This window comes from Hibiscus syriacus, unplaced genomic scaffold (assembly GCF_006381635.1).
Source record: "Hibiscus syriacus cultivar Baekdansim isolate YM2019G1 unplaced genomic scaffold, ASM638163v2 tig00111693_pilon, whole genome shotgun sequence".
NCBI lineage: Eukaryota > Viridiplantae > Streptophyta > Magnoliopsida > Malvales > Malvaceae > Hibiscus > Hibiscus syriacus.
Genome location: NW_024063156.1, coordinates 119,991 through 136,202, shown reverse-complemented (window position 1 = coordinate 136,202; position 16,212 = coordinate 119,991). Strand labels below are relative to the sequence as shown.

General features: G+C 34.9%; 2 protein-coding genes across 2 annotated transcripts; both read right to left on the bottom strand.

Moving 5' to 3' along the window:
- Positions 1 to 295: 295 nt before the first annotated feature.
- On the bottom strand, positions 296 to 3,292 carry LOC120167690 (protein indeterminate-domain 12-like). The gene is made up of 3 exons (XM_039176628.1): positions 2,687 to 3,292; positions 2,215 to 2,611; positions 296 to 1,107 (listed from the first exon to the last, which is right to left on the bottom strand). Exons 1-3 carry the CDS (start codon positions 2,832 to 2,834, stop codon positions 378 to 380), a joined length of 1,275 nt encoding a protein of 424 aa, XP_039032559.1. The 5' UTR covers positions 2,835 to 3,292; the 3' UTR covers positions 296 to 377.
- A 4,481-nt stretch (positions 3,293 to 7,773) lies between these two features.
- Positions 7,774 to 9,485, bottom strand: LOC120167650 (heat stress transcription factor A-6b-like). The gene is made up of 2 exons (XM_039176599.1): positions 9,145 to 9,485; positions 7,774 to 8,579 (listed from the first exon to the last, which is right to left on the bottom strand). Exons 1-2 carry the CDS (start codon positions 9,448 to 9,450, stop codon positions 7,794 to 7,796), a joined length of 1,092 nt encoding a protein of 363 aa, XP_039032530.1. The 5' UTR covers positions 9,451 to 9,485; the 3' UTR covers positions 7,774 to 7,793.
- Between the last annotated feature and the right edge of the window lie 6,727 nt (positions 9,486 to 16,212).

The window sequence follows — 16,212 nt, the reverse complement described above, 5'->3', positions numbered from 1 at the left end:
CCCTTTCCATTTTTTTTATTTTTATAATTAATGTATTGATCTATTGACCGATTAATTCAGATCAGATATTACAGAGACGAAGGTAATTCTTCCAACTCAATTTGCTCGTTCACAAACATCAAGAATTGAATCTCTGACCTGCTTAACCTTACCTCCCTTTCCATTCCTTTAATTTGCTCCTTTCTTCTGGTTTATATCCAAATTCCATAATTATATTAGACTGTGTTTCTTATGATCAAAGAAAATATAGAAAGTACAGTCGATATAAATCTTATCTTCGATGTTCTTGCTTTCATACTTAGCAAACATTACACCAGATAAGGGCGTTGTTTTCATTCTGAAAGGGATATCACAAAATTATTATTTTCCCATTTTTGTCAACAACCACCCCAGGCTTCCGAGGCTGGGGAGTAGGGCTCGGCGAATCCAAAACCTTGGGGTTTCAACAGCGGATGGCCTGTCTCAAAGTGCTGCAACTCCACTCCGACAGTGCACGTTAACACATCTCTCGCGTTTATGCTAAAGTTAACATTCCCATTGGAATTGCCACCAGGCCCACCACCATGATGCTCCTGCTGGTGATGGTCTCTAGTCAAACCAAGAAAGTCCCTGGTGAAACAGTCGCTGTTCTTTTGCCACGTGGCCAAGTCTGCTGCCGTGAAACCCGAGAAATCCGGCGATACATGACTCGCCATGCCGTAATGATAATTGTTGTTGTTATTTATCTGCGTGGCGGTGCATGCACCAAGGGTGGTCGCCTTTTGAAGGAGTGCAGTGGCTGACATGGCAGCATTGGAGGGAGGATTGTTGCTCACACGGAGGGTTTGGAGGGGAGACGTGATCAGGACCTTTGGAGGAGGCGGCGGTTCTTGGAAGTATGGCGCGAAATGTTGAGACTCCGGCTTGACATCAAGTCGGTTATTAGGGTTAGGGTTAGAGGTTTGAGTAGGGTCCCATGGGTTAAGAGAAATAGGGTTCTGGAAAGGGAAAGATGGGTTGGGAGTTGGATTTGTGCCGCCGGCGGCGGCAAGTTGGTTGACCGAGAGCCTAGCACTTTCCTCAGCCAATGCATCGCAAAACGCTCTGTGAGTAATGAAGCTATCCTTCCTGTAGGAGGTTTCACAACAAAGCTTACACATCCATTATAGTTAATAATTGCATTAACAACTAACAAGCAATAAATTTGAGGAAATAAATCAAACAGTTGTGAAACAAAGTGAAAGTGATTTTGGGATTTTGACAGAAGACAGGATGCATGTTCTTGTTTCTACATTAAAAAAATAAAAAAAATAGAAAAGGTATAAGCGTACGACCGTGCATGCGCATTGGATAGACTTATGTCATAAAGTTATACAGAAAAAAATAAAGGAGAAAACTACCTTTGTTAGTCAAATATGAAATCTAAGACTAAGAGAGAAGAAATATGCATGGGGGCAGTGATGGGTTAAATTTTCAAGAATATGGTAAAAATCATGATGGAAAGTGTTGGTATTTGAAACTATAGCTCTTCCATGCATGTGTAAACAAAGATGTGCAATTGAAACATAAATCTAATTGATGAGGGCAAGGAAAAAGAAAAAAGCCAAAATCAACAGCAGATATTGTTGCAGATTTCAGTTCTACATCATGATGAGAAAATTCAGAGTTTCAGTGTTTTCTGCAAGTAAATAATGGCATACTACATGAAAATTTTGTCACGGATTTCTCAAACTATGAAATCCCAAAAGCAACAATTAAGCTTTCTTTTGCTTTTTTTTTTCTTTGGGTATTCATCATTATTGTTTAGACTACAGTCTAAACAATTACAAGGTATCAAAGGAGAAATTATTATATAAAATACTATAGATTATAAATGAAAAGAGATAAGAACAAGGCAGCTGGTTAAGATTTCAGAGAGATTGCTTTAGTTTTCCCTAGCAAGGGTTACCCAGTAACAGATCACTTGTATATCGATGATATCCACTTCGATGAAATGAAGACTGGCACTGCATTTAAGTTCCAGATATGTTTCATGCATAAGCTTACCAACTCTTGTGTAAGAGAAACGACTACAAGAAAACAAAAACCTCGGCCCCCATTTAAGCAAGAAAACAAAAACGGCCATAAACACACAAAATACTTCCCACTTGGAAACTATAAAGACCAAGAATTTTATGAATCCTCCAATAACGAGACGACATAGGAAGCTAGAAATAGATTTAAGAAAAGAAATACCTTGAGAAAAGGGTTCCACAATCACATCTATATTCTCTGGTTCCACAGGTCTTAGAATGAGCCTTACAATCTGATTGAACAGCATAGATCTTTGAACATTTCTCACACTTCCATTTCTTCTCACCGTGTTTTCTGCAAAAGTGTTTCTTGATGCCAGTAAGATCACCTAAAGCCCTCGAAGGATGGTGGTGGACGCATGTTGGCTCAGGACAAACATAGGCTTTCTTTTTTACATCTTTGATGTTCCTTTGCTTCAGCTTCCATGGAAGGTTATGGCCTCTTCTGTGAAGCTGGAGGTTCTGATCTCTCTGGAAACCTTTGTTACAGATCTCACATATGAATCTGTTGGTAGCCAATAGCGTCTTTGGAGATAAAGCAATCACTTCAGCATCTGGGTCTGTAATTAGCATCAAACAATTTAAGACAAAATCTAAAAGAAATTTCGAAAGATATAAAAGAACAAAAGTCTTACCGGGGTTCCCAGGTAGGCCTCTCTTCTTCTTAATTTTTTGAGGCAGCTGCTGAGGAGAAAGGGTTGAAACAATAGGATTTAAGCCAGAACAAACACTAGCTTCATCAGACAAAGAAGTGGAATTGGACATAGTTGGAGGAAACATCATGCCTGAGAAAGAAGAAAACTCCAAGAAAGAAAAACAAGAAGGAAACCCCAGAAGACTAGTCCGATGCCCCTCTTTTTGTTTTATCTGATATAAGTTGTTTCAAAAAGTGACCACTTTGCACCTTTGAAAGAAACAACCAAGACAGTCCAAAAGAGAACCGCAAAGGGTCGGTCATAATATAGAATAGAATCCCCTAGCTCTGGACACAAACTAAACACATACAGCTTGTTAATGAACAGGTGGCAGTGACATGTACATACAGAAAGACATCATTCATTGGGGGGCAAAAGCACAATCTCGTGAAGATGATGATGGGTTATTCTCCAAGCCGCTATCTAGCCATGGATTGCTCTGAACAACCTGCCAACGCAATCCATATTACATATATATATAATAATATATATCTATCTATTTCTTAGCAAACCAACCAGAGCTGAGAATTGCTCTCACAATGCAATCAAAACATGAGGAAATACAAACAATAAATGGGTTTCTTTTCTCTCTAATTACATCTACTGCTCAATATCCCTCCCCTTTCTATCCATTTATGTGTATATAAAGACTCACAGATGTATAGACCGAGAGAGAGTAAAAAAGAGAGTTTCAGTAGTAGGGTAGAGTGCAGAAGGTGATGATTAAAGTGGCAGACTAAGAAGAGATTAGAGAAGGGTTGGTAAAATTAGATAATTAAATTTCCAGGGAAGGAAAAGTAAGCCAAAGCGAAATTAAAAAAGGTTTAGAATTCTACTAAGGGAAAAGAGAAGAGGCAGCTCAAAGCAAGAACTGGAAGTACCTCTTACACCACTTGGTTTCAGATACTTTTTGGTAATAAAATTATCTCCATTATTATTTTAATGCTAATACTTTTGTCTTGTGAACTCAGACGTTGGCACTTTCTGTCTTTTCCTTTGTTCCTGTTATAAAACACCCAAACCCTAAAAGGAATGTTATATTAAAGATAAGGATTAATTTTGAATACTGCTAGATCAATTAGAATATAAATCATAAACTTAAAAAGCTTTGAGGGGGTGTTAAAATCCAGTGGCGGATTCATCCAAAAATTTAAATTTTATTCGATTAATTATTTATTTTATTGATTATGCCCACCAATACGAAAATTTTGTATTACTAATATATGTGTATCTACTTTCAAAATACAATTACTAAAGGCAAAGGGCTATTTTGAGGTCTATCCCTTTCCCTCGACAGTTTCAACATTTTTTCTCATACCCCACAATTAACATGATTGACTCTTATCGGCTTGTTAACCAGACACTAAATTATTTGATAATGTAAAAGCAAACTCATATTTTCCAATACATTATTTGATGGTTTTTACTTGTACAACAAATATTTTTGGCTTATGTTACTAAACCTTTTAGAACATTTTTACTTGTATAAATATTGAAGCTAGATCTCTTGTTGCATCATGTCCACATTGATACTCAAAAATTGTAAACTTTAATGAATATCTTTCACAATGTATGTGTTTGATATAAAGTGTTCAAGCAAACCCCACCAATGGGAATTTGAAAGGCCTTTCTTCTTCTTCTTTCTTTACAAAACTTTAGTTATTCCAAACCTAAATGTAAAGCATGCGAATATAGCATCAAATTGGTCAGATATTCCATCACCTTTCATTTTGCTTTAATGGATATATAGCACGTAAAATGTAAGGGGGATTCTCTTTCTTGGAGGTCTTGCCCCGGCTAAACATGGCAGTGGCAGCTGATCTTTGATCCCAACAATGAGGAAGAAACAGAGGAGCAAACCCATGCAAACAAGTCCCCCCCAAAGGGCATATATCCATTGGTCAGCGAAGAGGAAGCCTGATTTGTCAGACTCGTTAAAAGGTGTTGTAGTGGTAGAATACAAAGTTGAAATAGTGTGGTCTTTGATCTAATATGTTAGTCTGCTAGACTTTTTGCAACCCGATCTTATTTTTTCTTTTTCAATATTGACTACAAACAAGTGCCTAAAACCACCAATGCTCAAAGTTGGGATTTTCTTCTTTCTTTTAATAGGGGAAAAATCTAAGAATTAGGGTATAGATAAGTATGAACTCAAAATTTTATGTCAAGCGGATGAATTTATAAAATTTTAAATAGAAAATTTATAAAATTTTAGAGAATGATAACATATTTTTAATAAAAAAATAAAAAATTAAAATATGTAATAATTTAAAATTTTTAAGGGATGACTTCATTAGGTCCATCCCTCGGTCCAGGATGGCCTCCAAAGAACACAAATAAGAGATTGTTTTTGAGTTTTCCAACCTATTCAATGACTCATGCAGAGCTATAGTCTTTTTTTCTTTTGGCTATTCAAAATTATATTTTTATTCTGATTTACTATTATAAATACAAACAAACATATACTGCTCTGTTTTGGATGTGTAGAACTGAGAATTGCAAAGGCTACCAAGTGGGGAGTCCATTCCCTTATTCACGGGTTCTTCTATTACCAGATTCTCTCGTGCAGTTTTGCCTCACTTGCCCCGCAAGTGCACAAAAGGGTGTTTTTTTTTCCCTTCTTCCCCTCTTCTCCTATTGGTGGGCCAAATTTTAGGGTTTATCTCTCTGTTGATGTCCTCTTATGATTTGATTTTTTATATCATTAAATCGAGGAGAGAATATATTCAAATTTAAAATCTCTAAAAATATCAATAAAATTAAGAGTGGATAGGTAATTGGAACTATTTTATTTTAGTATTTAATAACCTCAATCATGGTTAGGGTTAAGGCACATAGTGGTAATGTTGGGTTGGAGTGCAATAATAGGCTTGTTCGATGAAAAGGTGTTCCAAAGCTGACCCTCGTAGGACTAGGCTTTTTGCATGGCGGAGAGCGTGGGCCAGAGCTAAGCTCAACTCGGACTGCAAGCGGAGAGCGGGTACCAAAGGTTGGGCCCACGACGTTTAAGTATTATGAATTGAGTCGGGTTTCTCACGAGAAAGCTAAAGAAATTATTTAGTCATTTTTCTCGTACATCACCCTTTATATATATATATTATAGTCTCACATTTTTAACTTTAAAATTTATCTTTATTTAATTTAATTTTTTATTTTATTTAACATATAAAAAAGAAAAAGAAAAAAATACAGATAAATGAACATAAACGATATTAATAAAAGAATCAATAACGAGTTTGTTTATAGATATAAACAAATCGAAAACATATTTATTCATGTTTAGTCATTTATTAATTAAACATATAAAATTTATTTATACTCATTTACGTAATTTAAGGAACTAACATATACAAATGCAATACATAAAATTCATAAATTATTCATCTAACATTGTATTTATTTACATTCCTATTTCTGCTGGCAATTCACTAAGTCACGACTCACGAGTGTCTTCGACGGGACCCCAACCTTTGTATTGGGGTAAGGTGAAAATGAGTTCATTTTCAACTGTGTAAAAGAATAGTAAAACTAAATACTGATGGGGGCTTGCCAAGGAAATCCTGGTGTTGCCCGTGTAGGTGGATTATTTCGAAGTGAAGCAGACGCATGGATTCTAGGCTTTGCGGCTCATCTAGGAGTCTGTTCCAGTGTGGCAGCTGAGTTATATGCTATCCGATTTGGCCTATCTCTTGCTTGAAAGTTTGGGTTCAATTATATTGTTTGTGAAATCGACGCCAAAGTAGTCCATCAACTCATCGAAGAAGGTGAGACTTCGCTGCACCCCTTGGGTAGTTTAATCGAAGATATTAAACGTTTCAAAAACTGTAATTGGATTCTACGTTTCCAACATACTTATAGAGAAGGGAACTTTTGTGCCGATGCTTTATCCAAAATGGGTTGTTTCCTAGATGAAGAGTTTATGCTGTAGGGTGACATGACTTGAGCTCGGATACAAGCGAAAATCATGAGCTCAAGTCATGGCCGTTATGTTTTTGCTGTTTATTGGAAGAAGCTGTTGTTTTCAAGTTATAGGCAATTTTCAGAATAGAATTTCGAAACCAATGGCTAAAAATATAAGAACATTAATGGGAGGCGGTAACATTGATTGGTAACCGACATATCCGCCTCTGCGCAATTTCCAGCCACAAAAATGAGGACAACTACGCTTGTCACTTCTGATCATGTTGTTCGCTCTGCAAATCTCAACTTTAGAAGAAACAGACAACAGCCACACCATTAAAAAAAATCCTCAGGTGGAATTCGTCAGCTGGAAGACGACAGTAAACACAAGACTAGCAAGAAACAAGCAACGTGACCATTTGTTTGTTTTTTGCAGACACGTACGTACATTACCGGTTGAGAGCTTTGTAAATTGCGGAAAACATTTGAAAGCAACAAATGAGAGAATCCAATTGCCATGTCCATCAAAATATCTTCCTTGGTACAAATGCCAAGACTCAAGACACCATGATCTTCAATTATCACCTACCACTACTCTTAAATACATTAAACGGACAAAAGAAAAGTTCAATAGAAACTACCAAGTGATCATTGGCTGTGTTTTCTTGCAACTTGCTGCTACATTTTGTCGTTTTTCAACTGCTTCAGGAAGAACAATCTACACTCATTCAAGGTCCTCCATTTTATTTTATTTTATTTTATTAACTTTTACCCCTCGAAAGACACCTTTTGAAAGGAAAAAAAGGGTTTCTTTCAAGGGGTAAAAGAAAAAAAAATCAAGAACCTTGAAACAAGTCATGACGATGACCACCACAGATTCTGATCTACAGCTGCAATCCCAACCATAGACGGAGACAGATAAGATGAAAAATTAAAAACGATAAAACAAGGTTAGAAACACCAGTGACAAGAAGAGAGATCTTCCACTGATACAGCTCTAAGCAATCCCCCCTAGCCTGTCAAAAACAAGAAAGCATTAAAGCAATGTGAAGATTATGGTCTAATCTATTTGTTTGAAGACTCATTTGCAGAAATATTAGAGATATGAAAACGTGCTGGATGTAGCTATGATATGGAATCTAGATGTTCATTTTCTGTACTTTGGACTTGAACCCAAATAACCCAAACGGTCAGCCAACACTTTCACATCTTCATCTTCGCTTCCTGGTATATCCAACTCTCCTTCAAATCTCTCATTCAATAATTCTTCCCAAAATCCTTCATCGAGTTCGTTGTCATGACTCTCTCGATGTTCGACCTCATCTTGAGTTTGTTCTTGCTCCTTTCTTGCTCTACCATAGCCTTGGATTTCCAGTGCAAGCGCTTCCAATTCTGTTACATGATACCCATAATCACCATATTCTAAAGGTTCAGTTTTAACAGGATCCATTCCACCGCTACTTCGACTAGATTCACCTACATCAACAACACCGGGTCGTTGATCAATCGGCCGCCTCCTTTTCCTAGATATGGCTTCTTCAAGCTCCTTTCTTTTCTCATTTTGTTGCATTAGCTGCTGGAGAAAAGCCGGATTCTGCATCGCTCTAGCCAAGAAAGACATCATTTGCTGCTGTTTCTTTTCTGTGGTTTGCAGCCTTTCTTCCGTGGCCTGAAGATAGGCTCGAGTTTTCAGTTGCTGCTGTCTTAGCTTCACCAATTCCATCATTAGAACCTGTTTATCACGCTTCAAACGGTTGACTTCTCCTTCTAGTCCAAACCTGCCAACTTCAACACAAGGACCGAGCGCTTCTTGAGAAGGTGGGGGCTGAGATGGGGTCTTTCTTCTCCGAATGCTCTTTAGAAGATCCTTTTGGCCCCTGAGAAACCCTTCATTCTTAAACTCCCATTTGTCTGGATCAATCTTTCTGAAACCCTGCAGGAGAATGAAAATTTCAAAACTTTAGAAAGAAAGACTGAAAGCTTGTTTTTTCAATTTCATTGATGATGGAGACGGACTAAGCAATATTCTTCTATTTACGAGTTTTCCATCCAAGAATCGTTGAACAAGGTCCCACTACCAGAAAGAACCACCGGGACACCAAGTGAAACTGACCAGAAAGCCTTCAAAGAACATTCTAGCAAAATAGGCATTCAAGAAATAACTCGAACAGAATTGTTTCATGGAGTCATGTGGGATTACAGATAATCGAAGAACAATCTCAAGAATTAATTAAACAAACATATTATGAGGGCATTTCTTCATAGCATCTAATAAAAACGAAGATAAAGAAGATAACGATTTGTGAAAAATCAATGTAAAACAAGTGAACAACTAATTTTGCTCCAAACCGTGTATGCAGATATGGAGTAAACTAGCATAAAATGAAAAAACAAAAAAGCTGAAACAGTGAATTTTGGAAGAACAAATCCCCAGAAGAACATTTTGAAACAGAAATTTTGAAATTTAAAAATAGAAATCAAGGGCTAAGAGCACTTACATAAGTATTGAGCTGCCTAACAAAACTAGAAAAATTATTGTGCTTGAAATATCTAGGGAGCAAATTAGTGGAGAAAAGGTGAGGATCGCATACAATAAAGCTGCTACCTCCTCTGCTCCAAGAAACTATGTGGTTGGTACCGGGGTCATCCACCATGTCAAAGGTCTTGGTAAGGAATGCCGGCGGCCCTGCATCGTGAAGACCCTCTATCTGCTGCGGCGGCCTCACCATCACTGGCGCATCATCTTCGGACCGTGAATAAATTGAACTCGGGTACTCTTCCTTTACCCGAAAATATGGATTCATGGTTCAAAAACTCTGCTTTTCTCCTTCAAATGTTACGAATTGATATAGTAATTCTTAATTTAATTTCTTCCTTTGACGACTCCTGAGTTTATTGCTGAAGATTCGTTTCGATCAAACGCAGAGTTGCCGAAAGGAAGATCAAAACTGGGAACAAAAGAATGGGAATTTCGGAACAGGGGATGACGCTTCAGGGAGAAAAATTTGAAGATGAACACGAAAACAAACAAGAGAAATATAAGTTGAGAATGAAACAAAAAGAAATGGAAAAAAAGGGCAAAACGCTTTGCTGGGGAGAATCCTTTTTGGGAAGGTAGTTTTTGCCGTTATAGTCGAGTGTGGTAGTCATATAAGGAAAAGATGGCCAGTGGAGGTGTGTTTAAAATAGATATAATAAAGATAGGAGTTTAAATTTTAATATTCTCAACCGAGTAAATTAAATCAAAAGAATTATTTTTATAATAAGTTATGTTATATCGTTGAGGTGATTTTTGAAAATTATAATTTTTTTAAGATAAAATCTTTGAAATATTTGTATTAAACAAAATTTTTAAAAAAATTTATATCTTCTAAATCAACTATAATGTATAGAAAAGATCCTTAACAAACCCATATAATCTATCATCATAAGATTTAGGATTTTACGATTAGATTTATTTAATCTGCTTATTTACTAGTAACTATAATGATCATATGACTAGCTCTATCACGTTGAATTATTATAATTACCCCCAAATCACCCTTTACTATTTTTCATTCTTTCATTTCATTATTATTTCTTTTTATACATCCGTTTCTCTTATCAAAAATATCTATTAATAACTTTTTCAATTGTGACTCTCTGCTCATATTAAAAGGAGTGAATCATGAACGGTCAGTCAGATCAACTTATTCTCATTCACATATTATTATAATATTTTAAAATAATTTGTAAAAAAATTAAATAATAAAAGATTATTAGGAAAACATATGAAAGTTCTAGAACCTTTTATTTTAATTTACTTAAAATGACTAAAATTAATTTATCTATTAAAAAAAGAATTTGGGGAAGCAAAATAGGGATGTTGTGTGGTCAGTGGAATGTTCCGGAACTTCAAGGCTGAGGGAATGGTGCGACTAATATTTTTATACAATTTGTAATTTTAGTGATTAAAAATTAATTTATCCATTAAAATTGCCATACAAAACAATAACAATGAATAACAGAAGCTCAGCTCGGACCCCCAAGACTAAACAAACAAATAAACTAACAAGTAACAAAGCAACATGAATCAAGTGGGGAACGGGACTGAAAGAAACTTAACCACCAGCAAGCAATTTGTTTCCACCTCTACATGACGAAAAGAAGCCAACGCACAGCACAAAGAACAACCCTCGCCTCCATGAAAGTAATATCTAGTCAGCAAGATGGAGTGAAATCGCATAACCAAGTTCAGGTAGCACCCAAGACACCATGAGCATCGCGCACAACAGCCCCAAAATCAACTCTCGCCTCGTCCTTTGCCAACAACAGCATCAACATTTAGCTTAACAGAACCCTCGGTAGACGAGTGCAGGTGAATTCCAAGGATAGTTACAGAAAGCTAGTGTTCTAAGCTTTAAATCCATGATACTAATTTGTGGATTCAAGCAAGATAAAGGAACCCTAAACCCTAAATTGAAGTCTAGGATAAAACATATTAGTTTCCATCTTTGATTATGATTTTTAGCGATGTATGTGTTGATGAGATGTATGATTTTTCTTCCAGCTTAAGAAGTTTTGGTAGGATGCTCCAAGATTAAGGGAAAAGTTAAATTAATCGAGTAATTCGTCAATTCGAGAAATATCCTAAACTCGAATTAGGTGTGTAGACAAGATCAAATCTGACAATATATTTTAGTATATATGTGTTGTTTGATGTGTTCGGTTTAGATTGTTAAATTGAATATTCGGTTTTAAAACCAATCTATTGGATAACATGAACCATGCTAAGGATGTCATGTGTTTTGATATGCATTTTTATGATTAAGCATTCTAAGGTATGCATTTGTTAAATGATAATTGACATTGATGCATGAATGTGATGATTGGCCATGCTTGAAGCGTAAAACCAAGCTAAATGCTCCATTGCATATTGATAATGAGTTATATGTTAATTTAATAATATAAATGACAATTCTTCGATATTCAATAATGTACTAAAACGAGTCATTGGTTATTATTTTAGTTCTTGATACAATTGAAATGTCATAGGATTCATAACGTTTGTGTACGAGTTATTTAAAGACTTCATTCTTGATGAGGTGAAGGAATGTTGATTATTAGGACTGTAGGTCTCGAAGAGACGAGGGATGACTATTGTATTTATATCATATCAATATTTGACGAGAAAATGAGATCCATTGTTATTAAACCAATCTAGCTATATAAACAATTGCTTTGTTGTGATCATGTATAGTCTTTATATATGACTGATGTCATGTATTGCTATGAATTATCAAATGAATACTATGCTTGCTTTAATCAAGTTATTCACATGATGCCTGTATGAAATTTGTATTGGATAATGGTTGCTTAAAATTTCATTTCTGTATGATTAAGTATGTTGAATATGAAAAGTTGAAATTATCCCTATGCTTGTTTAGTCGTTTTCGTGAAACTTTTTATATATTCCTAGTCTATCGACTATCATCGGTTAATGATAATGTATGTTCCTTCGTTGTATGTTTCTGTTGTTCTAATGAATGAATTTTTTTGCTTAATCATGTTAAAAAATAACTTCTAAATAAGAATCTATATTGAATCACTTTGATGATTAATGTGACATTTGATATTTAGATCGAATCATCCTAATCGAATATAGTGTTACATAGTCGTCAGGAGCACAGACATCCTCACAACCACATGTCAAAAATGTTGTAGGAATAAACTTATAAATGGAGGATGGATAATCTGGACTTCAAGGTTAAAGAAAACATGTTCCCAAAGCGATAACAAGCCCCCTGAAGATCCCGAAGACGAAAAGAAAGCCACCTTAGCAGCCTTAGGGGTCCAGACCTTTTGAAGTAGCCTAAGATCCAAGGTTGGAAGTTTGGTTTCCTGAACTTAAAGCATGCAAGCTTTACACCTATTCGCATGCCTTATCAATCCCACTTCTTTTCCAGCTTGCCTAGCCCCCTTACATTCCAAGATACTATACAACAGGAATTCATGAGACAAAATAAAAACAAAAGCATATTCAACCCTGAACTAAGCCAGGCCTCCATGGCTCATACACCCCCAGTTCCAGGAAGCGATTAACTACAGTTTGTATACATATACTCTCCTTCACTTTTAGGAACATTATTATGGAAATGAATGTCGAACTCTGATATGAAAAGTCCAGAAGTAGAGAGATCTATACCTCTGACAACCTAGGCCAGAACTAGTTCAGTTTCTATTTGTGCAAGGTACCTCCTCATTGTTTGATGAGCGTGTTGAAATGCTACCTTCTTGTTCATAGAATAAAAAGAAAAGTTCAAGACTTTGATATAAGATGTATTCAAATTATATTTTCCTTTCATTTTCCATCCCTCCAATTACTAATAACACTTACCATTGCCTTTGATATTTCTGGTGTTTTAAGAAAGGCCGAATGTGTAGTTGCTAACAAAATCAAATTTAGATTTTCAATCTCACCCCCCTCCCCAATATATTACAAGAAATTATTATATTAAATCACTAAAATTATAATTGGGGATGTATTTCAAATGGTGGAGCACTTGCTTTTGCATGTGAGAGGTATAGGTTTCGATTCCCTGCATCTCCACCTACTTAATCACTTTTCCAGGTAAGAACTTATAGTCTTATAGAAGCCATGAAGCTACAGCACTGTCTTGCTGTTTATACGCCAGAAATTATGGATTTACAACTTCATTACCTTCTTCATCATAAACATATTGACAAGGAATAACAATCGTACCATCTCTATGATGCAAGACTACCACCAATAGAAAGTAAGACCTGCTGCCTCCACAACAACAAAAAAGTGTTCCATCTAGCCTAATAATAGCAACGGTTTTATTAGTAAAGGCTTGAAGAAAAAAAGTACCAACACCTGATCCATTTATATCATCTAAAGTTGCAGCCATCACAAAGAGAAAAAAAAAATAGTAGAAGCGCCTACCGTATTCGTTGCTTTGGATTCTCGGGAGGAACCATGATCATGTCATTAATTATGCAAGAAAGAAAGAACAAGAAGCATAAAATGTATAATATCATAATACTTTTCCATTAGAACATACAAAACACATTTATCTAAAAGAAAAGCTTCATAATAACATACACAATTAACATAATTACAGGTCTTTAACATATTATAACAGAATAACTATTCTCTAATCATCTTCTAATCTCTTCTAGTCCCTTGACAGACTAGGCTTATATATTTAATGCTTAAATATCGTTTGCTTTTTTGAAAACGAGTTGTGAGGTAAACAAGGTAAAAATGGTTTGCTTTGTCATCATCACAAACAAGTCGGGCCTAGCTAGCAGCAGCAACAACAGAATTAGAAGGGAGTTCTGTACACCTGATCGACCATGAATCCTTTCTCTCTTTTTTCCCCTCACCATTGACCTTGTAATCATCATCTACAAAACCCACTATTCGGGACCAACCCACGTGTTAGGTATACGCAGCGATAATGACAGGACTGAGCCATCCTTGTAGCGGGCAGCAGAGAATTCAACCACAAATGGTGGTCGGTACTATATCAGCCTCTCCCAAAGGCCAAGTTCCCCACCACGATGCTGCTGGCTGCTACAGCAACACAGAGATATTGCAGCATTAATAATAGGATGCCCAAAATATAATGACAAATACCTTTTGGTTGAAGGCATTATATGTTGCGTGCTTGCATCATACTTTTTTTTGGAGTCAACTTCAAAATGGTGTTCTGCATTTAGTTTATAAATAGGGTAAACTACATGTATAGCACCTATATTATTACCTTTATTCCCTTATTGTTCTCAAACTTTATTTTTTTAAAATCGCAACTAACGTTTAGCTTAAGTTTCAATCTGATGTCACACTGTTAAAAGAGTAACAAAATTGCTCACATTGTATTTTTTTATAATTTTTTCAATGATGACATGACATTACCTTTTAGTGACACGTCAACATTACCATTAAGTTTTTAACAGCGGAATATCAAAATAAACCCTAAATTAAAAGTTAAGTATCAAAACAAAATAATAGTAACACTAAATGTATAATTTACCTATATAATGCACTTTTTGCCTATGTTTACTTAGTATGACGAACGATATCTCAATCCAAAGATACAAACATATTGTCCCATCAACTTTGTGGATAGATGCTAGCAAAAGCAAAATTGCATTTTGCCTGCATGCTGCATACATATACATACAGTGGTTTTAGCCTTATATAACGACTGTCCTGCATTAAAACAGATTTTAAACACCCCTAAGAACACACTGTATCTCATATTTCAGATATGCTATCTTTTTATTTTTCAAAATTAGGATATATTATTAATTAGAGCAATTAATTTTCATAAAATTTAGTTTTCGATCACTTAATTAAGAGATAATATGAACAGACATTAAGATATGGTCTATAAGTAGGGCGGGTTAGTTGAATTTCCTGAATGAGCAATCTTTATTTAGGAGTACAGCATGTTCATATGTTTTTTTAATAATTTATTGACAACACATATCTTATAGACATAACTGTTTGAGTTTAAATTTTTTTTAAAAAAATATTCATTTTTAACGCTAAAATTATATATGAATATTTAATTAATTTGTCGTTTTTCTACCATATATAGTCAAACATAAATCCCTCAATTCAGACATAGATAGGAGTAGGAGTAGACTTAGTTGATTACTAACTTCAAGATAAATATTTTATTACCTTTATTGTCAAGTTGGTGTGGACTGCTCATGTTCATTGGTTTTGAAAATAAAATAACTACAGATTATTCCTACATGTAGATTAGTTTTAGATTAATAGGATTAAAGCATATTCAAAATAAATAAATAAATAAATTTTGGATTCAAATCCTTCTTACATGTAGGAATAAATTCAATTGAGTAATCATGAAGTTAGATATGAACGGAATATTAGGTGATGTGGAACTCGTATTAAACCGTCATCGCTGACACTTAAGCTGTCGAAACACGAAGTTCATGTGGTCGGAGAGGTAGGCATTAGCTGAAGTCACTGCGCACTGCTGCTCTATATTCATCTTATTGGCCCACCAATAATTGTATTGTATCAAACCAGGAAAATATTGTTCACCCACAAAATTTTATGTTCCTAATGTTCAAAGCACAAATGTTATTACTGTTGGTCTGAATTATTGTACAAACACGAGACATGTAGCAATATATATATATATATATTAATCTTATATTTAATAAATGTATGTTTAAAATTATATTTAAATACTTAAAACTATTAATATCTAAACAATTCATATTTTTGAGAATTTTGAGGGTAAAATAGTTGATTTTGAGCGGTGAAATACAAATATCAAATTGTTTAGATGATAATTTCTTTAAATATTAAAATATAATTTTTTAAATGTATACCCATTAAGTGATTTGAACGTTATTTAAATACTGATTTATTCAAATATTTAAATATCAAGCGTATTCTTAATTTTTTTAACAAAATTGGTATATCTTTTATATTTATATTTTCTATTTTTTTCATTTTAGCTATTTTTTTATAAACTTTGCAATCGTATATTCGTATTACCGTATAGACAAAGCAATGTACA

Coding starts and splice junctions, on each gene's coding strand:
- LOC120167690 (XM_039176628.1), bottom strand. CDS start 2,834: ATGATGTTTCCTCCAACTATGTCCAATTCCACTTCTTTGTCTGATGAA. Junction 2,612..2,686: donor AGGCCTACCTGGGAACCCCG/GTAAGACTTTTG, acceptor TGCTAATTACAG/ACCCAGATGCTGAAGTGATT. Junction 1,108..2,214: donor TGTGGAACCCTTTTCTCAAG/GTATTTCTTTTC, acceptor AACCTCCTACAG/GAAGGATAGCTTCATTACTC.
- LOC120167650 (XM_039176599.1), bottom strand. CDS start 9,450: ATGAATCCATATTTTCGGGTAAAGGAAGAGTACCCGAGTTCAATTTAT. Junction 8,580..9,144: donor TTAGGCAGCTCAATACTTAT/GTAAGTGCTCTT, acceptor ATTCTCCTGCAG/GGTTTCAGAAAGATTGATCC.